The 24,651-nt window shown below is 34.5% G+C and overlaps 1 protein-coding gene across 1 annotated transcript; it reads left to right on the forward strand.

Moving 5' to 3' along the window:
* The first annotated feature begins 2,793 nt into the window (after positions 1–2,793).
* On the forward strand, positions 2,794–22,935 carry TGDS (TDP-glucose 4,6-dehydratase). The gene is made up of 12 exons (XM_016150739.2): positions 2,794–2,986; positions 5,042–5,108; positions 6,125–6,193; positions 7,344–7,434; positions 13,788–13,930; positions 15,051–15,149; positions 16,128–16,187; positions 17,380–17,423; positions 17,997–18,162; positions 19,564–19,622; positions 20,226–20,323; positions 21,473–22,935. The coding sequence occupies exons 1-12, from the start codon at positions 2,901–2,903 to the stop codon at positions 21,556–21,558; spliced, it is 1,068 nt and encodes a 355-aa protein (XP_016006225.2). The 5' UTR covers positions 2,794–2,900; the 3' UTR covers positions 21,559–22,935.
* The last annotated feature ends 1,716 nt before the right edge of the window (positions 22,936–24,651 follow it).

A 24,651-nucleotide genomic window follows, 5' to 3' on the forward strand; every position in this document is an offset into this window, starting at 1 on the left:
AGGCGTGTGGGTGACACTGCGCATGCGTGGGAACTCCGCCACCAGCCCGTAGGGCTTTCCAGAGGCCTGTGGGATTCGGAAAGAACTGAGAGACACACACATTTACAGTTTAATGTCTCAAAGATACTTAACTGTATATGTCCACAGTCTAACGTATGACCTCTCGGCACCTCCTACCGTTTTTTTGCCTCCTGGGTTCCCTGTATTCTTGAATTGCATCATTATCCAGCAAGCCAGACACCTGGTAATTATAGCGACTTTGACCCCATACGCCCTTACATCCAATCAACTCTATTCAAGATAGTAGTGGCTATTCTGGGTGGTAATGGCAAGAAACAACAGCCACTATCCTACCCGGGCCATCACAGTGTGTATCATCGTCTTACTTGGCCTATGGCAACTGACCTGTCTCCAGTTTTAATTTTCTCCAATTGGCTACACACAGCCTATCTCTACCGTAGACCACAGAAAATTTTGGGAAATGCAATTTGCCTGTATCACTTATCTTCAAAGATTCTCGATTGCCTTTAGTACATAATCCACACTTTTTAGAATATGGCTTTCAAGTCTCTCAAATTTCCACCCTTACCGAGCCTCTGTCAATTCGCTTAACACTCCAGGTTCTTTCCTCTGGCCTATAGAACTTGCAGATCCCTCTACCTGGAATACTTATCTTATTCTTCTACTCAGGTTCCACATCACCTTTCTTTTTCTACTTTACTCTTCTTCCACAAGGCTTTTAGAAGACTTTCTTAAACTTCAAGTCTGTGTTAGATGCCTCTGGAACCAGAATCTCTAACTTTCCTACCCACAGAGTACTGTAAATCAGCATATCTTAATTTACCTGAATCCCCTTCTATATATACTGTAAGCTCCAGCTAGTCAGAGACTATGTCTGTCTCCATAAGAGTAGAAGCTTAAAATTATTTAATGAATAAGTGTATATGTTATTTTCACTCTACAACCAGCTTTTATTACATGTAAGCAAGTTCTCACAACAGACTTTGGGAGAACACTTCCTATCATATAGCCAACATTTTCTGGTATCTCTGGCAGACTAGGAATAAACTGGAGATAGTAATGTTATGAGATTTTTAAAAATTGCATTATATTTTAATTATAAAAAGTAATGAAGCTTAGGAAAAAAATTCACAGTCAAAAGTATATGAAGTAAAAAATGTAAGTCCTCATTTCTTCCTTTCTCTGCCCATACCCGATTCCCAAAGGTAACCTTTGTTAATAATTTAGGGTAGATCCCTTTAGACATGCATTTATAAATATATGTGGTAGTTGCAAACCAAGAACGGGAATAAAATTTGTCCTGAACAAAAACTAGAAAGATAATGGGCCTTGAATGCTGAGGCCTCTTTTTCTACCTCTTGTCTTTTCATTATCACCTTTGTTTTTCCCTCTCACTGAAGACATACTTTTTGATTGCTCAGTTCATTTAAATGAATATGACTACCAGCAAGTACAAAATTTGTAGGTCCTCAGAGTTCAGGAAGAGCAACCAGGCTATCCTAGAACCTTAGCCCAATTCCAAATCCCAGGAAGAAGCTTCAGTTAGCCTAGGGTGAGTCAGATGCACATCCTGTGGCCTGTCTGGAGTGGGTCAAGTTGGGGAGATGATAAAGAGTTGGGGGGGGGGGTCTGGTCAGATAAAACTATATCCACTACAATAAGGTTGGTCCTCATAGTCAATAGGCTGTATGTCAGCCTATTGTATTTAAAAAAATACAACAGTGTTAGTGGACCTTTATATCATGTTCAGTTTTTCATTACTACAAGCAAATAGCAATGAACATATTTGCGTTTTTCTGCAATTATCTATATATCATGGGACTTGGAGATCGTAAGGTATGTATATTTTAACTTTGAGCATATATTACCAATTTGCCCACCAAAATGTAACAGATGACACTTTTACATATATTGGGTATTCCCATTCTTTTTAGGCTCTGTCACCACAGATTAAAAAAAACCTACTAGATATTTATTTATCCAACAATATTTGCTGATAGTTTATTCTGTGCCAGGCTTGGTCCTGGGACTTGGGGATTATATCAGGAAACAAAGCCCCTGCCCTCGAGCAGAGACAATGAGCAAGGAATTCAACATAAATATTGGTAACTGCTGTGCATAAAAATAAAGGGTAAATTGATTTGGTAGGGCTGGGGTAGAATTGGCTATTTTAATTTGGGTAGTCAAGGAATAGAGAGACATTCAAGCTCAGAACTGAATTAAGAGTAAAAACTAGGCAGACATTTGGGGAAAGAGCATCCAGGCCTAAGGGAAGTAGTTTGCCAGGCTAATTCAAGAACAAGCAAGGAAGGCAGAGGCTGGGCAGATTGAGCGAGAGGGAGAATAGTAGGAACAAATCTAAGTGTAGGACCTAGGGAACATGTTTATCATGATTGTAAGCAGACTGCACTGTCTGTAATAATATTAACAGCAGCAAAAAGTCATTTTGCAGTTCCAACCTCGCATCTCTATACTTTACAAGAGAACTCCCGGTTATTCTCAGTTTAACTAGTAAGTAATCTGTGGAGATCACTGTAGTACAAGAATGAGAAGGTAACTCTGACCATCTGTGTACCTAAGGAAAGCCTAATTTATGCTGGTGACAGTTGTCTGGAAGAGATCCACGCTGCACTTTTCCAGACACACCCCACGGTTCCCCTTCCACCAGAGCGTGCGCACCAGCGAGCTCCGCCCAGCCCTGCAATGGGCGGGCATAAATCGGCTACGCTCCGGAAGCCGCGTCCGTCTGCCCCAGTTAACGTGTCGGGGCGCGGAGGGCGAGGGGGGCGGCGAGCGGGCGTCGCAAAAAGTCGCGGTGGAACTTCCCTACCGTACACAGGCCTGGCGCTTTACTGTGCCAGGCATTGCTGAGATAAGAAATGTCGGCTGTGGACCTTCCGGAGTCAGTTGGTCCTCCCAGCGGCTTTGCGAAGCGGGTCCTTGTGACCGGGGGTGCTGGTTTCATGTAGGTAACGGCGTCGCTGGCCAAGTAGTGGCTCCCCAGAATCCCCAATCTTTTCCTGCGGCTCTGCTTGCCCTGGCAACTTGGGACCAGCTTTGGTTGTCTGATAAGGGGAGGGTCTTAATGCACGACCGGGATCATCCTACCTTCTCTCTCTTCCCCGGCCTGCAAAGATCTGGGTCCTTTGAAACTGCGACATCTTTAAAACGTCTTCTTCCCAAAACAAAAGTGCTCCGGTATTGTCCGCTCTCCTGCGTGGCCTGAGATGCGCCTGTCACTCTTCTTATGCGCCCACAATTGCAGTGAGCTACCAGCTGCCTCAATCCATCCGACCCCCTCCCCACCACGATATACAGTCCTTGTACATATAGGCGCCGAAAAACGATTTTTGGAATATGACAGGGCATTTATTTATTCAGCTAACTTAAAAATCCTTTGTTGGTACTGAACGTTTGATACCTATTGCCCTCTCACACTTAGCACAGTCATCGAGTCTTTTCTCCCTACTTCCAAAGTATATCTTCAAGGCCACGTCTTACCCCTCCCCCCAGCCCATGTTACTGTTTTCTTTTGCCTAGACTACTGTAGCCTCCTGATTGGGCATACTGTTTGCACTCTTGTTGACTTAAAGTCTGTTCCTCAAACAGAAGTGTTTATTAAGTAAAAGTGCAGAGTTTACTCTAGTGATTCCTATTAGACGTAGGATAAAATCCAAAGTCTTTACCATATCTTGAAGACTCCCAATTGTCCAAACACTACTTTTCCATTCTGATTTCCTTCCATTTACCCCTCGCTTTTCTGTGCCTGCCAAATTTAACCCACACAAAGCTCCTTCCGTCTTGAGGTTTTTGCAGTTGTTTCCCCTTTACAAGTTGTTTTCATCACTCAATCCAAATGTTTATTCAGACATCACCTCCTCAGAGAGGCCTTATCTTTTCTAAAATAGCCCCCCTCCCTACTAACACACTTAATCACTACCTAAAATTATTTTGCATTTTTGTGTTTACTTGCTTTATTGCCTTAATCCTCATTCTAGAATGTAAACTGAATGAAGGGAGGGAATGTTCACTCAGCACCTGGAAGAATGGGTCATTTTATAAAGGTCTTCAGTAATTGTTGAATGGATAAAATACATGAGTACAAACAAGAAACTCTCCCAATGTCTAGTGGAAGAAGAAGAACATGGGACTCTCCCCTACCAACTCCCTAGCTCATTAGCACATTAGCACACTAAATCACCTCTTCTGATCAGGTAATGACTTGGAAGGGAATACCAGGCAGGCAAAGTTCACTTAATGAGAATAGGAGCGTGGGCATAGAAAGGTGGTACTGGTGCTAGTGTGCTGGTCCAGGAAGGGTACTCCTACAAAATGCTGTGAAAGGACTGCAGTACAAACTGAGTTCATAATTTGATCAAGGGCTGCCTTTGTTCCTGGGAGCATGTTTTGATGTATATGCTAAAATCTGGTAGATCACCTCAATGAGATATGCCTCTGGTTACACTTCAGGGTTCCTGAAACCCAGGAGCCAGCATGGTTTCAGCCTTGGAAACCTAGGTGTAGTGTAGGACCCCCCTGATTTATACCATTAAATATTTGACCCAAGAGAGCAATTGCAGTAGGGTTACTATAAACGTGGATAACTCCTATGCTCACACTAACTTAATTTTACATAATTATACCTACAGTCTCTGAAAAGGCACATTATAGTTGCAATCCATTTGCACTGACCACCACCCATTGGTTTATCATCCTGCTTTACTCTCACACAGCGTGCCTGGACAGTATCATTGGGTTGAACTAATTTTTTCTTATACCTAGAACCAGTAAATTCTCTCTTTTTCGTAATGTGAAAGGAGTGTAAGCCTTTGTATATTGATACTGTTGAGAAGGTTAGTGGCAAGTGTGGGGGCGTATATATTTAGTGTAGTTATATCCTGTTCTCTTGTAAAAATGTAAAGGTATCTTTGAATAGTTTCCTAATACTTGACAAAGCTTAGGGTAACATTCAAGAATTTAGGGAAAAAATTTTCTAATAAGATATGCTTTTTTCTTACAGTGCATCCCATGTGATTGTCTCTTTAGTAGAAGATTATCCAAACTATATGATCATAAATCTAGACAAGGTAAGTTTTAAAAATGAGCTTCATGCACTGAAACATATTTATATATTTTTTAAAGTATCAGAATCCTGTCATGCTGATATTTTAGTTTTTTATTTAATCATTTTAGCAACTTATAGTCATGTGTTCATGGTGTATTTAATTGTACATAAAGTTTTTTGAAACTTTTTCATTTATTATAATAGTCCATAAAGTAAAGGTTTTAGCTGTAGTATTTTTACCAAAAAATAAAAATAAAAAATCTTCACCCTAGATTTAATATTTAGTATAATATTGTGATTATTAACCTTAAATGGAGTTGGCATACTCTGCTTATTTGATTTTATTATCTTATTATTTGACTTTATAACTGCCTCCTCATGGAAAATTATGTCTTTATCTTTAATTTTAAAGTGCAATTAAATTAATTTAGTTTTGAGAATTTTCTGTAATAATTGGAGTATACCTGGAGAGTCTGAAACCATGATTGGTAATCACAGAATTTTTTACTTTAAAGACAAGATACAATTAGTTATCTTCATTTCATAAAACATAATAGTAAAAATGTATAGTCAGGGAATAACCCATAAGCTTTATGAATTTTTACGTGCCTTGCCATCATGGACAGTAATTGTTTCCACCCCCCCCCCCCATCTGTATACTGATTTATCAACAATTTGAGTTAATTGTTGGGAAAAAAAGTATCATGAGTTGTAATATGTGTAACACAAGTATAATTGTTTTCAATCACTAATTCCTTTTCAGTAAGGAAATGTAAACTTTTAGCCATCAGGGGCAGGAAAATCTGGCAGGAAAGTTTTTTGAAAGGGAAGTTTATAAAAGTGATGTGTGCGTGTGTGTGTGTGTGTGTGTGTGTGTGTGTGTTTTAAAAAGGTAGCAAAGTAACGTATTTTTTGTTTGTTTTTATACCTTTAAAACTTTGTGCTCTAAAAACAAAGAACTAACACTATTTTATAAGAAAAAGTATTATCACTCTTCGTGTTGTTTTTCCACTCTCCCTCCCCCTTACTTATTTTAAGCTGGATTACTGTGCAAGCTTGAAGAATCTCGAAGTCATTTCTAACAAACAGAACTACAAATTTATACAGGTACTAAAGTTTCTTATAATTATTTAATTATGCTGTGCCTCTTTAGTCAATCAGATATTATATCTTCCTACTTTACAGATTTGTATAATATGAACTTGGAAAGCATGCTAATTAAAGATCTTTTAGTTTCCAGTAGATCATGTTCTATAGAGAATGCTATTTTTAGATTGACACCACATATAACATTACATGTGATTTTTGTGGCTCAGCAGATCTATGAGTAGCTGATTGAACTTACATGGTTTGTGATTTTTAGGTCTTAATTATCTTTAATAACACCTTGCTAGGATTTAAAAAGATTAGTATAAAGTGGGGTATTACTCAGGCCACCAATAGCCAAAAAGCCCACCGCACAGCCCATGAGATAGTTTTGTCTCATGAAAATTGATTGATTGGCTATGGAAGACGGATTTTTACTGACCACTCAAAAGAGTCCACAGTATAAACCAGAGAGCCAAGTTATTAATTTTCGAAGGGAAACTTTAATATCAAATGCAATTATTTGTCTTATGATTTATGGTTTTTTAAAAAGTGATTCTAGAAACTCTCTTTTTAACCACAGATCTTATAGAATATACTAAGTAAACATTTTGTAATTCTATTCTTCCATATGAAAGTGTTTCCTTAAGTCACCAAAGAATTGTCAAGAATACATATCTTTAGAACTAACTCTACATATAACATCAAAAGTACTCATAAGTTTCCTAAGTATGTTTTTCAAAATGTCATTCCAATTGTTACACTTTAAATACATTTCAATAAGGTTATCAATAAAGTTATCTCAAACTTTTAAAAATATGTTTTAAATGTTTCCTATTAACTAAGTGACCTTAGATTGGCAAGAATGTTATGGAAAAAGAGATAGCATAGTCCTTAGTAGTAATTGGTGCTCAATAAAATACTGTTTTAGACATTTATTTGCAAAAAAATTTTGAATTGAATATCTTATATTCTAGGATGCTGAAGAAATCCATCATTACTATACTTACTTGACCCCTTGGTTGAATTTTCAAGATATTCTCTATTAAACTGGTGGTGGGAGGAATTAATTCTATTCTTAATCATTTTTTGTTGTTCATACAGTGTAATGGTTCTTATGAATGAGAATATTCAATGAAACTTAATTATTTCATGTTCACTTCTTAAATAGGGTGACATATGTGATTCTCACTTTGTGAAACTGCTTTTTGAAACAGAGAAAATAGATATAGTACTGCATTTTGCTGCACAAACACACGTAGGTAAGTATTATTTTATGTTATAGTTACAATGGGCAATTTTTATTTCCAGGGTCTGACTAGCCTAAGTCAAAGTCTAGTAATGGGTTGAACAAATTGGTACTTAATGTATGTCTCTGAAAGTGCATAATACTGTGCTCTACCAGAAAAACAAGCCTGTGCCCACTCTATTAAGATACTTGCACTTTTTAAGTCATTTTTATTAATATAGGTTGAAATGTAATCTTGAATACTATCTCAAAACTTTGAATATAACCAAATTCAGAATAGTGCTTTCTTCCAGAGAGATGGACCTTCAAAATGTATTTTTTTATGTTATTTTCCTTAAGCTGGCCATTGGATACACAGATGACCATTATGTTAATATCGGTACTATTTTGTCCTTCTGAAATATGTTCTAATAATTTGTGTAACATTTTATATTGTGAAATATAACATATATTCAGAAGAATTTAGAAGTAAAGTTGAATGAATGCTGATACTGTGAACACCCAGTTTTAGTTTTACTATCTGTGTATTTATTCCTAAAGAGTATAGGTTGGTTTTGCCTGTTTTTAAATTTTATATTTTTCGATTTTGTCTTTCATCCATATAGATTCATCCACATAGTTGGGTGTAGGTGTAATTTTTTCATTGTGACATAAATACTCCATTCTAAGTACATACCACAATTCGTGCATCAATTTTACTCTTGATGGACATTTGGGTTTTTTTAACTTTGGGCAATTTTGAACACAACTACCATGAGCATTCTTACACAAGTATCTTGGTACACATAAGTATACATTCTTCTCTGTACATAACTAGAATCATAAGATCCACACATTTCAACATTGAGATAATGTCCATCTATTTTCTAAAGTAATTGTACCAATTTCCACTACTCCATATGTGTAAGAGACCTATTGCTCCAAATCTTACTAAAGCTTCGTTCTGTCAGACTTTTCCATTGTCAGTCTGAGTACTGCGTAGTGGTATCTCATTGTGGTTTTAATTATATTTTTCTGATTACTAATGAAGCTGTCCCTTTTATATGTGTTAGTAATTTGGATTTCTTCTTTTGTAAAATGCTGTCGAAATCTTCTGCTCTTTTTTTTTAAATTGGATTATTTACCTTTTCCTCATTGATTGTAGCAGTTTTATGTATATATGTATTCTGGATACTAATCTTTTGTTATGTATATTACAACATCTACTCTGTGGCTTATCTTTTGATGTTTTTTCCTAGTGTGTTTTGATGAACAAACGTTCTTAATTTTTGTGTAGTTGAATTGGTATACCTTTTCCTTTGTGTTACGACTAACGATTTTTGGGTCTTAAGAAATTCTCTCCTGCCCCAAGATCATGAAGATAATCTCCTATATTATCTTTGAAAAGCTTAATAGTTTTGTCTTTCACATTTAGATTTGTAATCCATCTGAAATTGATTTTTATATATAGTATAAGATAGGAGTCCTATTTTATTTTTTTCTATTTGAATACCAATTGGACCTCTACCACTTATAGAAAAGTTTACCAGTTTCCACTGTCCTGTCATATATCAAGTGTCCTTATATGAGTATCTGTCTTGTTGAGTCTTCATTTGTCTATTTGTTATACCTGTGCTGATTGCACAATTTATTGACTGATATAGTGCTTTCATATCTGGTAGAGCAAATCCTTCTACTTGGTTAAAGATAAAACAGTTGAACACTCCTTCTGGCAGTTATGAGGTGCTTACCAACATTCCCTGTTGTCAGTTTTTTTCTTGTGCTTTTATTTTTCCCTGATGACTAATGAGGTTAAAAACCTTCGTATTTGTTTATTGGACTCTCCTTCCTTTTTTCTTATTGGTATTTCTTCTTCAGAAAGTTTGTTTTAAGTCTCTACCATTTTTTGGTGGGTTGTCATTTTTTTCCTTACAGTTTTTGTAAGTTCTTTATGTACTCTGGATTCAAGCCTTTTGCCACTACCTTTGTTCAATCCATGGTTTGCCTTTTTACTTTCTTAATGTTCTCTTTTGATCTGTTGAAGTTCTCTATTTCAGTGTAGTACAATTTATCAACCTTTTTTCCCTTTAGCATTAGTGCTGTTTCCTTCCTCCAAGGTCATGAAGATATTTTCTTATACTTTCTTCATAAAAATTTTGATTTGCCTTTTATGTCCAGATTTTTCCTCCATGTTAATATTAGTTTGAACTAATACCATTTATTGAAAAGACTCAATTTTTCCTCATTGCCACTTTTGTTGTAATCAAGTTCCCATTCCTGCATGGTTCTATTCCTGGGCTCCAGTTCCATTCCGTTGGTTTTTGTCTATCCTTATGCCATTACCATACTGTCTTAATTACTGTAACTTTATACTAATTCATGATACCAGTGAAGCAAACCCTCCCACCTTTTTGTTGTTCCAAAAAATTATCTTTGACTTTGTTAGTCTTTTCTATTTTATGCTTGTTTTCTGCATAATGAATTGCTACTCTTAAACTTTTATTTCCTTATTTCTGTTTCATTTAGGTCTCTTTATCTTTTTGTGATAATATTTAACTTATTTTCAGCTTTTCTCTAATGTATACATTTTAGCTACAAATTTACTTCTAAACCCTCTTTTATCTGAATCCCACAAGTTTTCATATGCATTATTTTCATTATTTTTTTTTAAAGAATTGACTTTCCTTCAATCCATAGGTTACTTAGAAATGTATATCTTAATTTCCAAGCATGTATGGATTTTCTCATTACCTTTTTGTTACTGATTTCTAGGTCAATTGTATTAGTTAGATAACATACTGTATGATTTCAGTTATTTGTGCTTCAGCTTGCTTTTAAGCTTAGTGTATGGTCACTTTCTGTAAATATCCATGTGTATTGTAATCTACACCTGTCGGGTACATTGTTTTTTACACATCCATTAGGTTGATTTGGTTAATCAGGTTAAGTAGGTTGATCGTGTTCTTCAGATCTCTTGTATATTTCCGGTGAATCGAACCTTTTATCTTTATGAAGTGATCTCTTCCTTGGTGGTGTGTACTTCCTTGAAGTCCATTTTGTTTGACATTAATATAGCTGTGTCACCTTCCTTTTGGTTATTTTTATGATATGTCTTTTTCCATCCTTTTATTTCCAACGTTTCTCTGTATGGCTTGGCTGTGTGTGTGTGTCTTATAAACAACTTGTGTTTGGATTTTGTTCTTTTGATCCAATCTGACCAAACTTGATATTTACCCTAAGGATTGAGTTCATTGGTATATTTGAATTTATTTCTACTGTCTTACTGTGTATATGCTTTCCGTTTTTCTCACCTGTTCTGGTTTTCTTGCTTGTTTCCTTTAAATTTCTTTTTAAAACTATTTTTCTGTGCGTTTTAAAAAAATCCTTGTCTGCTTTTTTAAGGGCTTGATTGAGGAACTTTTCTTATTCTGTTTTCTTCCTCTACTAGTGTGGAAGCTACCTATTTTGTATTCTTTCAGTGGTTACCCTAGAAATTATAACATGCATGATTAGCTTATCAAAGTCTAACGTCCATCAAAACCTTTGCCCTCTTCCCAAATAATGCAAGGATCTTAAATACTTTAATTTCTCTTATCTTTTCCAAACTTTTTAAATCTAACATTTGAAGTCTATCTTGTTTCGTTTTTTCGATTCTACTAAAAATTGTTATTCTAATTTATATAGTCATTATTAATTTGTATTAGGGGTTTGCAAAATGATGATATTCTAATTATGTCATATACATCCTTCGTTTATTAGCTGGAATATCTATATCAAAGCAGGTTTTCCTTTTAAATTATTGGGTTACCCTGAAATTGAATTGATACAGAAAAGCCAAAGGTAAAATGTACTTACTAAACTTATTATAATGAATTGGTTTTGTAGCATCCCTTTTTTTTTTTTTTTTTTTTTTTGGATCACTATGAATTCATAGATTTTTACACATTTAATTTTTGTTAATCCATTGTAGTTATTATCATTATTTACGTTCAGGTTGACCCACTGTTGACCACTGAGATCCTCTTTTAGTTGCTTCCTAAGTCCTTTGTGACACAGCCTTAGTAATCTTTGATGATCATTTTATTCCCTGGTGTGGCTAGTGTCTCATTTTAAATTTTCCTTCCCCCCAATCTGGAATCAGCCCCTTTTCTAAAGAATCCTAGCTCCTTTTGGTGGGAAATGGTATTTAGAGTCATTACAAGTGCTCATTCCTGCTGATTGGACATTCTTTTTCAGTGGACAGAACTAGGGAATCAGTATTTATTTGTCTATTTAAGATTAAACAAAGCATGAGTTTATATTGAAATATTCTATTCAAATTCAGTTTTTATTTAACCTCATTGACCTTACATTTATATCTTTTTTCCGAATTACCGGGGAGAGAGGTCCCTTTTTATGTAGTTTCCCACTGGGTATATGATCAAATTATTTTGTTTTAAAGTAACTTGAAAAAGATTCTTCTCTTCATTACTATATAACCAAGTAAATACACAGATTCATTTGTCTGTTTTTAATTTTTCGAATTGCTTTTTCTTTTTGATTTAATTTTCCAGTTATGTAAAATATGCACATTGTTCTGAAGCTGAATTTATCAAACAAGGCATACTTAAAAAAAGTCTAGTTTTTATGCCTTTCCTTTCCACTGTGTTCTCCTTTTTCCCTGATAGATAACTTTATATGCTTTAATTTATGGTTTATCTTTCCATTTTAAAAAAGATATATAATCTACTACCCTTCTTAAAGAAATGGTAGTCTACTATACACACCTATTATACACATCTTTCTCCCTCTTCTTATACACTACAGTATATCTAGGAGATCATTCAATAACAGAAGTAGATTTTCCTCATTCCTCTTTATTTACATACTACTCCATTCTGTGGGTATATCATAATTGGGCTTATTTCCTATGTTTTGCTCTTTTAAATAGTGCTGTAGTAGATGACTTTGTGTTTGTGTTTTTTTGTATATTTGTCAATTGATGTTGAGAGAGTTTTCTAGAAGTAGGATTGCAGGGCATATTAGTTCAGTAGGACTGCCATAACAAAATACCATAGACTGGGAGGCTTAAACAACAGACATTTCTCTCTCATAGTTTTGGAGTCTGGAAGGTACCAGCAGCGTTAGTTTTTTTTCCCCTCAGATTCTCTCCTTGGTTTGCAGATGGCCACCTTTTCATTGTGACCTCCATGGTCTTTGTGCATCTTTAGTGTCTCTTTTTGTGTTTAAATTTTCTCTTCTTTTAAGGACACCAGTCATATTGTACTAAGACCCACCTTAATGGCTTTATTTTGACTTAATCACCTCTTTAAAGGCTCCGCTGGCAAATATAGCCACATTGTGAGGTACTGGCATTTAGGGCTCCAGTATGAATTTTGGGGGAACACACTGGGTTGAAGGGTAAAAACATATGTAATTTGCCTAGATATTGAGAAATTTCTTCCGTGGAGGTTATAAACATTTAATATTCTTACTCTCAATGTATAAGATATCTTTTTCCCCATAGCCACACCAACTGAATGTGTTGTCGATTTTTAAAAATCTTTCCCCAATCTAAGTTAAGTGGTATCTATGAGCTTTTAATTTGAATTTCCCTTCTTATAATCAGGTTGAGCATCTTAAACTTAAGGACCTTTGTATTCTTCTAAACTATTTGTTTATGTCATTTACCCATTTTACAATAGGGTTGTTTCTTTTTCTTGTTTTATAACTTCTGTATAGATTGAATGTATTATTCTTTCGTTTTTGATAAATTCATATATTTTTCGCAGTTGTCATTTGTCTTTTTACTTTGTAGTTTTTTCTGTTGTTTTTTAACCATGTAAGAACATTTATAATGCAAGAACATTTGTATAGTCAAATATATCAATTTCTTTTCTTTCACTTCTGTAATGTGAGCCATAGTTAGGAAAGTTCCCTTCATGTACAGATCATAGAGAATTGATTCTTTAAAGTGAATTTATTTTAAAATAGTTTATCCAGCATTTATTGTTGTTTTCAGCAATAACAGGTTGAGCTGAAAAGCCTACTCTTCTATTACCAGATACTGGAAGTTTCAAAATTTTTAAATTTAAGAGCATTTTAAATTTAGGTGTATCATTTATTTATTTTTTCCTTAACAGAATTAAAAGTGTTTCCTGCAAATTTAGCACTAATAGTTTTCTAGGTTCTAAGAATTTACATGTATTATGTAATTTAGGCATAATGAATCATAAGTAGCAATGTGTTTTATTTTTTTGTTTGTTTTTGTTTTATGCTCGTTTTAAAACTATTGCAGTTGTGGTAAATGAAGAGAAGTGAATAGAGCTTTCCTTAAACCTGAGTCTACCATTTGGTATTTGTTTTGTCCCTTGGGTGGAATTGTTATAGCTTTTTCTCTTTTTTTAGATCTTTCATTTGTGCGAGCCTTTGAATTTACATATGTCAATGTTTATGGCACGCATGTTTTGGTAAGTGCTGCTCATAAAGCCAGAGTGGAGAAATTTATTTATGTTAGCACAGACGAAGTATATGGAGGCAGTCTTGATAAGGTAAGCTTAGAAAATGTATACTTCACCTACTTACCATGGACCACGTAACAAACCTGTCTTATTAAAACCTACTTTGGGCTTGTTTCATCCTCTGATTATACACACTTGTGAGACTTTCTGAAACGTTTTTCTTTTGTGTCTTCTGATTAAATTAAATAATGCCACCCCAAATGGCAACAACAACTTGGTACAGATTTACGTGTAATTTGACTGACAATATTTTGCAAGAGCAGATCTCATCTTTTTGTTCTAGTCTTACATGCATGATGAATGTCATTCCCATGAGCCAAAGCTTGTGTGAGTTAGGCTGTAGCATACTACCTGCACACCTTTCTTTTCCACTCAGGAAAGCTCATTGGAATGTTAAGGAGTGAGTGTGAAATTATTGTAGGAACTGAAATCTTTTCTCCTTTTTTAATCGTTTGTAAATATTATACATTTTATGCAAAAAGATGGCTCCATTCCCAGTCTTTATTTTTCGTAGTCATTGTTTGCTGTAACCTTATTCTGTTTTGTTATTGTTATTAATAATAGTAGTAGTAAAATCAAGTAGCTTGAAAAAACTTATGAGAAAACGCAGACACTGACAACATCTTTTTCATACTCAGTCTCACATCTGAGAAGCAACCATTTTCAAATCTCTTTGCAGTTTTTATGAGATTAACTTCTTGTACCCTTGTCACCCTACATCAGATGTGACAGTAGCCAGAATGATTTTAAAAATGCGAGATCATGACATTACTCTGCTTAGAACCTGTTATGTTTTGACAGTGGCCTTCAAGGTTTCACATGTTCTGGCCTCCCTGTAACTCTCCATCCTCATCTCCCATTTCTCTTTCCTCTCATGAAGCTTCCTGTAGTTCTTTTGAACATGCTTCTGTCTCCGGGCCTTTGCACTTGCTGTTCTCTCTGCTTTGTGCCTTATAGAGTTGTTGTGAACTTTAAAGAAGTTACTACATATAAGGTGCTTAGGAAAATGCTAGTTAGGCACATAGTTAGAGTTTAATAGATTTTTTTTTAAATGTAGCAATTAACATTTTAAGTATGTACTGTTTTCTGATTTTTCTACTTAGAAAGTATCATAATACTTATTTTTTTTAATTTGTCTTTTTAAAATTAGGAATTTGACGAGTCTTCACCCAAACAACCTACAAATCCTTATGCGTCATCTAAGGCAGCTGCTGAGGGTTTTGTACAGTCTTATTGGGAACAATATAAAGTAAGAACTGATTTTAAAAACTCTCGAATCATTTTTCCGTGGACTTACGTGTTAAACTCCAAGTTAGCATTAGCAACATTTCATTTTTTGAATAGAGGACGTAGATTGAGAAAAGTATAGATTAAGGAATTAAAAACAATGACTTTTTATAGTGTGTAGACAGAGTAGGACCTACTTCTTATTCAGTTCATCATTTAATAGAATGATTTGTATGTATATATTTTCCTACTTCAGGAACAGGTAGTCTTACATCTGTATTGAAAAGCCATGTTGGAGGAGCCTGGTTCCCAGGAGTCCTCTGAGTGAAGAACGACAGAGAGAGGGTAGATTCCTTTATCCGGTGTGTGCTCCTCTCTGCATGATTCACCTTTCTTGGCTCTCATGATCCAGAGGTAGATTCCCCAGATGGCTAAGAAAGTATTAGTGTGGGAGTCTTACCCACTATGAATCATCAACTCAAATCCCCTGCACTTGGCCTCTCATTGATCTTCTTTTGGAGTTATTAGGGACTGAGTCAGAAAGGCAAGACGAAGAATGGCTTAAGATGCTCTTGCCTTTTGTGTCCCAGTAGCACCTGTCATTTTTTCATTCATGGTAGGACTTATTTGTAAGGGTTAGTACAGTAGGGAATGCCAACTTGAAGTTTAACATCTAACCTAACCTAGAGTCCTAGAGGTGGTTCTGAAACAATCAGGTGGAAATGTCCTTAATTCTTTTCTAGCAAACAACAAATCTGCCTACACCTGGATTTATCCTCCCCTTGTCCCAGTAAAGAAAAAATTCCTCGTTCCTTTTGGAGCCTCTGCCTTTATCTGAATCCCATCCTCTCTTGTCTTTTTAAAAAAACAAAAAACTTTAACTTGTGTCCTTAAGGTATGTGGAATTAGTCAAAAGTGCCCATATTTTAAAATTTCTTATCTTCAGATAATCATTATTATTGGACATTTCCATTACCTTAATGTCGAATACTCTTTTAAGTTTCCAGTTGTCATCACAAGAAGCAGTAATGTTTATGGACCACATCAGTATCCAGAAAAGGTACGTTTTACTTCTGAATTCACAGTGTGTTTTTGTGATTGTAATTTATTATTTAAAATAATCTCTCTTCAGTTATTTGTCCAAAATTTATGTTGTAATTATACATAGTTTATAAATACTATATAGGCCACATGCAGATCCCATCAGGTTTAGAGACTGAAGACTTGAGTTCAAGTCTCAACCTGGTAATCACCAGCTATCATGACCTTAGACTCTGTGAGCATTGTGTTTAAATTGAGGAGTAATAATAATCTTAGAAAGGATTTCGAAGGATCCAGTAAGATGATATATGTGAAAATGCCTTGTATCTTGTAGGATTCTCAAGCACTGTAGAGTACGCCTTTGACTACTGTCACACTGCAGTTTGGACTTCTGGTTTGCAGTCAGACAAATATGTCTGGCTGTACAGGAATATAAAAGCTAGTTAGAGAGTGATACACGGAGCCTGTACAGAAATTTGTCTCACAGTCAGCTGGTTAATGGTTTCCCAACTCCTCTTTATTCTTGCAGGACTGAATGTCTTCCAGAAATTAGTACAAGTAGTAAATAAAGAAATGTAGTTAAAAGACTGAAAATGCCTGTGTGGTTGGTTCTGTATCATTAAGCCCAGTTTTAAGTAACTATTGCTCTCTTTGCTTAAATTCAGAGACTGGGTTTTTCATTTTGCAGCTTGTTGCATTAATCCTTTTCCCCAAAGGAAAGGGTCGTATCAAGATCTGCTGGTATTAATAACTACTTTGCTTAATTTTTGGAATATCTTTAATAAATTTATTATAAATTTAGTAGTTTATCTCACTCTGTTTAACATGAATTTTCTTTGAATCCAATTGCACTGGAATTTACTTTTTATTAATTTCACAAGCACTTATTGAGTAGGTGTTATATGTTAAGTGAGATTTGTGATGAAAGCAAATTGTTCATGAAGACTTTTTATGAATTTTCCCACTATTTATACTGTTTTATTTTCATTTTGCTAGCAAATAACATGTTTTTGTGAAATAGGAAGCTGTCTAATGGTTTTTACTTATCAAAATTATATGTATATGTGTTTTTTTCTTGAACTCCTAATAAGAATTGGAATATATCCATATGTATATTTCTTAACAATAATGTTATAATCTTATGATGAGTTCAGATTCATATTAATAAGCAAACTTACTAAGTCTGAAATGATATTTAAATATTCTTTTAGGTTATTCCAAAATTTATATCTTTACTACAACACAACAGGAAATGGTATGTTATTATTTACCTTTGTACCCATGTTTTTCTGGTATGTTGATAGTAGTTGGTGACAGTCTTTCTTGAAAATCATAAAGTCTTAGAGTTGAAGGCTGTAGAATTGAATGTCTCAAAAAATTTAAGAATTCCTTCTACAATCAGTGTAATAGTTCTTAAAATAATTATAATCTAGTTCATCTTTATAATTTTAGGTCTTAAATGCTTTATACTAGAACTTTGAGTTATAGTATAAAATATATATATAACTTTACTTTTTTCAAAGGATTTATTTAATTCGTAGAACTGTAGATATTTCTTCAAAATGAATTTAAGGCGTAAAGTTAATAAGTAATTGTCATGGTCATTTACATGATTACCACTTTTCTACTGAGTACCCTCAGGAGGTATGGAGATCATTTAAGAACTATGGATAAAATTTAGAAAAGTCATGAGAATTTGTGTTTTTAGTAAGAGATTTCTAGGATCGTCTTGGGAATTGGCTTCTCTGGAGTTGTGTCCAGTTGTACGCTGGCGTGGGAGAACTTACTTTTTTACATTTTATGACTCCCTTTTATTTAATCTTTTTAGCTGTATTCACGGATCAGGGCTTCAAACGAGAAATTTTCTTTATGCTACTGATGTAGTGGAAGCATTTCTTACTGTCCTCAAAAAGGGGAAGCCAGGTGAAATTTATAACATTGGAACCAATTTTGAAATGTCAGTCCTCCAGCTTGCCAAAGAACTAATACAACTGGTATGTATACATTGTAAAAGGATAGTGTTTTCAAAATCGTCACTACATTAGTGACAGTAATCACTAATTTAGTCAAAATTAACAATTTGCAGCTTTTTCAGTTGAATGAGTAATAAATTCATAATTATATATACCATGTGTTTGCTAAGATACATCATTTGACATTATATCACAGCTTTTCAGGAAGAAAAATCCAGTATATTAAAGGTACATACCCAATAAAAGACATACCACAGTTTCAGAAATGTAAAATTATGTGTCCTAGAATCAAGGAACAAGGATATGTAAATATAGTTATGAGTGTATGTATATATTAGTGAACATAAATGATAAATCTCAAGGGAGAATGAGTGTATGGGAAAACTTTCATTTTCCTTTACACTACTCTCAGAATACTCTTTGCTCCAAACGTTTGGGTTTTCCACACCAAGCAATCTTCAGATGCCAGCTGGGTGTTTTAAAATGTAACTCAATTCTGGCCTCTGTCTACCTGGAGATAGCATCAGGTCCCACAAGTTAAGGGATTAGTCCTACAAAACTGCCTTTACTTCACATGGCAGTTGTAAGACCTGATTATCACCTGTGCTTCTGACCATACAGCTATAAATCAGAGGTAATTTGCTAGAGTGGCTCACAGAATTTAGGAAAACAGTTTATTTTCTGGATTATCAGTTTATTATATAGGCTGTAACTCAGAACAGCCAGTCGGAGGAGATGCATAAGGCAAGTTAGGAGGAGAGGAGCATGCAGTGTCTGTGTCCTCCTTGGGCATGTTACTCTCCCAGCACCTCCGTGTGTTCAGCAGAAGCTCTCCAAACCATGTCCTCTTGGATTTTCGTTCAGTAGGCACAATTTATGAACTGATTGGCCATTGATGATGAGTTCAGCCTCCAGCCTCTTTTCCCTTAAGTGTGCTGAGTTTCATCCCTTTAATCGCATGGTTGGCTCCCCTGTCAACCAGCCCCCATCCTTAGAGGCCTCCAAAATCTCTCATTAACATAAATTCTGGTGTGGTTGAAAGGGGCTTATTATGAAGAGCAAAAAAACACCTTAATCTCTCATTACTTAGGAAATTCCAAGAGTTTTAGGAGCTCTGTGCTAGGAACAGGGATGATGATCAAGTATATATTTCTTATTATATATAACAAAATCATACTGAATAATAACCAAAAGCCCCCCAAAATTATTTTCTGCCATAGTATACAATGTAATTCTTTCTGAGCTTCAGGTAGATTTTGAGTTATATAGTAGAGAAAGGATTACTAAAATGCTGTTCATTTTAGCTGTCTTCCTTGCTTTGAAGAGGCTGTTAGTCTTATCTTTTGAATCAGCTATTGGATACCATTGTTATTCTCTGGTCTCATTTTATAATTTGACTCAAAGCCTTCTCCATTTTGACAGATCAAAGAGACTAATTCAGAGTCTGAAATGGAAAACTGGGTTGATTATGTTAATGATAGGTGAGTAATATGTTAAAACATTAGGGAAAGATTGTGAAATCTTAGGTACTTATAAAATTATAAAATATATGGACTTAACCAGAAACTAGTTTATCTGTATTGATTTTTCTGCTAAGATATTCATTCCTAATTATACACGTCATCAGAATAAAGTGTCACATTATTACTTTCTAAAGCTCAGGTATCCTTAAGTTTGAAATAGGAAAATAATATCTTGCTTTAAAAAAGTATTTTAAAATTTAAATATAATGCATATAAAGTAGCTAACCCAGAGTGTGGATCACAAGAGTCTTAATAAGTTTATGTATATTTATTCATGCATTCATCAAACATTTAGGTATGATGTACTACATTTATATCTAAATTGTGGCTGAAGTAAGAAAAGAATAAATCACAGAGGGGATTATGCATCTAGGATTACAGATGATTTTTTAAAAAATATAGACTTTATTTTACAAATAGTCTATAATGTCATTGGGGAGAATTTTTTAAAGAAAAATTTGAATTATGGTGAAGATTCATAGACACACATTATTTCTCTTAATATTTAAATCTGTAAATATATATCCACCATGTTGCTTAAAATCTGTTTTGTCTTCTAAGACCTAGCAATGACATGAGATATCCAATGAAGTCAGAAAAAATACATGGCTTAGGATGGAGACCTAAAGTACCTTGGAAAGAAGGAATAAAGAAAACAAGTATGTTATGAATTGGTTATTTGGGGTGATGAGGGTGGGGGTTCAAAAATTTAAAAAAAAGTAATTTATTTTTAGAACACTACAAAGTCAGCAGAATATTGTAATGGATCATTTTTACTTTTCATAGTGTTACATTTATATATTACATTTATATATTTCTAGTAGTAGTAATATTTTTCCTAAGCATCTTGAATTTCATAGACTAATTTTTTGATCAGTCTTCCTATATCTTATCAGCATTTATCAGATACCTATTTCATTGATTCTCAGATGCACAGTTTTTACTCTTTTCATATCCTTGAAAGATGTTTTACAATCACTAGTATCTTAAAAGTATTATTGCAACTTTTCTTTCTTCATGGTATCTTAAATAATAGCCCATCTTAAGATCAGTGACATCTTAGATTTGATGAAATACAGACAGTTGCAGACTTGCAGTATCTTGAGTCTTTTTATATTGAAACAAACAAATAGAAAGCCAACTGACTATATACAGAAATATTTATTAAAGTACATGTCTATAAAGTCTGTGTATATATGTTAAAGTTCTATTTAGAAATGTACTCATGAGGAAAAAAAATATACCCAAACAGAAAAAATGTTTTGATTTAGACCTTAAAATACAAAATACTTGTGTTGAAAATTAAAAAGCAAATTTCAAAGATAATTTACCATTTTTAACTAAAAATCTTTACCGATAGTATAGCAACGTAATATAATTTCACATATATACAGAAGGAAACTTATATGGTCTCACTATGGCTACATGCAGTATTGCTACATTTACATGAATAGAATATGACATTTATTTTCTATAACTCTAAAACAAATGCATACGAGTTATCTCCCTTTCTCCCTGAATTTCTCAAAATCACTAAGTCTTAAACACTTTCACTAACAAATTCAATATTGAAGAACTTTTGAAATTAAAAAGAGAAAGTAGTTGATTTTTAAATCTGAATTTTCAGATGATAAAATATCTTCTGATTAATGTCATTCATCACTTCAAAATCAAATTGTTTTCATCATTAGCAACCCTGGCCTGCTGATAAGCTGCTGAGTAAGACTTTTCTTAGCAGGAACTTGGCAAATTTTGGTTAACTGATTTTTAGTTTTTTACTTTTGATTTTTGCCTTTTTGTTCTGTCAGTTGAATGGTACAGAGAGAATTTTCACAACTGGAAGAATGTCGAAAAGGCATTAGAACCCTTTCCTGTTCAGCCATCGTTTGTCTAATCAGGACTATTTTCAGAAAAAGAAGAAAATTAACCTACCTCGACAAGTGATATGTAATCAAGTAACCAAATGAAGTGTCTGTCTTTTCATTTGTAATTGAATTTATGACTCTTTGTATAAAATTCAAATGCAAAATGCCTCAGTCTTTAGAAGAGTTTTAGTATTGACATAGGATTGAAATATCAAAATTCTTTCAGAAACCTTTTCTCTTGGCAATTAGGAACCAGTGAGTATAGAAAGATTATACCATGGAAGTGGGCTGGGAAGAAGCAGTCTCCTGCCTCAGAACAAGGACAGTAATTGCTCTAGGCAGATGACAGCTTTGCTGGCATTGAACTCAGTCAGCTTCCTAACCTTTCCCACTGGCTAGAAGAAGGTCTCTGAAGTTTTTATTTTTAGGAAGTAAAGGATGAGCCTTATGCCCTAATTCATCTTTTTTTTTTTTTTAAGGTATAATATTGTGCTACAATTGCTTTAAAAATTGAAGAAAATGGAAGCACTTTTTAACTTTTGATAATTTTGTAAAATTGGTAAATGTTTTTTCAAAGACATAGTTTTTATATTTTCAGAATCATTGAACTATGTATAAGTAACCTCATGTCAGAGAAATTTTATCATGTATTTACCTTTTAAAATTATTTTATTTATAAAATCAATATTTTATGTATTTAATATAGAGTATGGCTTTTCTAGTAATGTGTTTTTATTTTACTGTAGAAAAAAAATTTTAAGTACCTCATTATATATATTTTAATTTCTCTCTCCCCTAAAGACTAAGATGATTTGAAAAAGTCAGTGATTGGATATTGTGTTGAGAAAGGAAGAGTCAGATTATGCTCAGCTTTCTAGCTTCAGTGCATGACTGATGGCTTGTTTTCTGTGTGACGTAGGAAGCAAGTTCATTAACTCAGGTGTTTGAGGGAGGAGGAGAGGAGTGGAGTAGGGATCCCGAGGATGTGGAGATTGGGAAAAGAATAAGCACATCCAAAATTAATATGAGGATTTGCCAGGCAGGAATGAAACACAAACTGAAGTTGAACACTGTAACTTCAGAATTCTGAGATGTGTAAAAATAGTTAGATTGAGCTAGAATTGGGCATAGCATGAATCAGATGGGGCAGAAGGACTAGAATATGAGATGAACTGAAATAATGCTCCATTGGACTTAGTTGTGTAGAGAAGAAAATGCTTCTTGGCGGTAGCCCTGTAGCTCTAAAGTAAATGGAGAAGGAGGGTGGGCATAAGGGTGGGGCAGTGAGAGCTCAGGGTGGCCAGGAAGTTACACGCGGAACATGGGGACAACTGAAAACAGTCTTTGGTGGAGTTTGGTCATTGAGTGTAGATAATAAAATAAAAACACCTCATGTCATTTGTTCTACATTACTTGTTCTATGTCATTTGTTCTTGCACATATTTTTATGTACGCTTTTTATTTCCAGCTTTAATCAGTATGATTAACTTTATCATACATAATAGTCTCAGGAGATGACCTTGACAGGCATTAAGAAACAATGAAAAACTAGTATATAAAACAAAACTTTATGCAAAAAGTATAAAAATATTTAATGCTTCACATCATTTGTCATCAGGGACATGCAAATTAAAACAACGAGGTACCACTATATACCTATTAGGCCAAAATCTGGCACACTGACCCTACCAAATGCTGACAAAAATATAGAGCAACAGGCATTTACATACATTGCTAGTGGGAATGCAAAATGGTACAGCCACTTTGAAAGACAGTTTGGCAGTTTTTCACAAAACTAAACATATTGTACAGTCCGGCAGTCACATGCCTTGGTATTTACCCAAAGTAGTTGAAACATATGTCCACACAAAAACCTGCACAAAGATGTTTGTAGCAGCTCTGTTTATAATTGCCATAAGTTGGAAGCAACCAAGATGTCCTTCAGTAGGTTAATGGATAAACAAACCGGTACATCCAGACAATAGAGTACTTATGAAGCTCTAAAAAGAATGAACTGTCAAGCCATGAAAAGACAAAGAGGAAATTTAAATTTATATTACTTAGTGGAAGCAGCCAATTCGAAAAAGCAATATACTGTGTGATTCCAATTATATGACATTCTGAATAAGGCAAAACTGGAGATAATAAAAAGATCAGTGGTTGCCAGGGTTGGGGAGGGACGATGAATAGAACACAGAGGACTTTCGGGGTAGTGAAAACACTCTGTGTAAAAAATATAATGATGGATATGTCATTATACATTTGTGCAAACCCATAGAATGACAACCTGGGTGATTATGATGTGTCAGTGTGGGTACATCCTTGGTAAAAAAATGATACTCCACCGAGTGATGATAATGGAGGAGGCCATGCATGTGTCAGGACGATGGAGTATGTGGGAAATTACTTCCTTCTCAGTTGTGTGGTAAACCTAAAACTGCTGTAAAAAAAAAAATTGTCTTAAAAGTGAAGAGCAACCTTAGAAATGAAGAAGTTGATCGAGTTATGGCGAAGTTTGGTCTCCAGCAGGCCTTTGAAAGAGCGCCGCCTTTCCTCACCTGCTTTGTACTCAGCTTGCTCTCTCTGCCTTCCGTTCCACCTCTGCTGCAGGAATTCTCCCCGGAGTCACCAGTGCCAAATACCCCTGAGAAATGTTACCTAATCCCATGACTCCAATTACCAACTTTTCTTTTCAATTAAAAAAAAACCTCTAGGCAAGCTCTCTTTTCCTGATCTCCAGTTTAAAATCTCATATATTCAATTGCTTATTTGATATTTGCAAATTGATGCCTATACAGCACTTAAATCTCAATATGATTCTAAGCTCCTAGTGGTCCTTATTTTAATAAGTGGAACCTGATAGTCATCCTTGATATTTTCTTCTTCTTAATATCCGAATGTCTTCCTCTGTAATATTTCCCCGATTCTGATATCTCCTTTTTATGTTTTTAAATAGCATGCTTATACTGCCTTTATTATCAACTTCTTGTAATAATAGATGAGGATTTAGCTCTCTCGCATACCAACTCTTGCATACCAACTCACTTTTCTGTTTTCTTCCAATACTCCCAAACTAAAACCATATTTAGTTTTAATAAAGTTAATACTTATATAGTTTTATG

Source organism: Rousettus aegyptiacus, unplaced genomic scaffold (genome assembly GCF_014176215.1).
Source record: "Rousettus aegyptiacus isolate mRouAeg1 unplaced genomic scaffold, mRouAeg1.p scaffold_m13_p_11, whole genome shotgun sequence".
Classification (NCBI taxonomy): domain Eukaryota; kingdom Metazoa; phylum Chordata; class Mammalia; order Chiroptera; family Pteropodidae; genus Rousettus; species Rousettus aegyptiacus.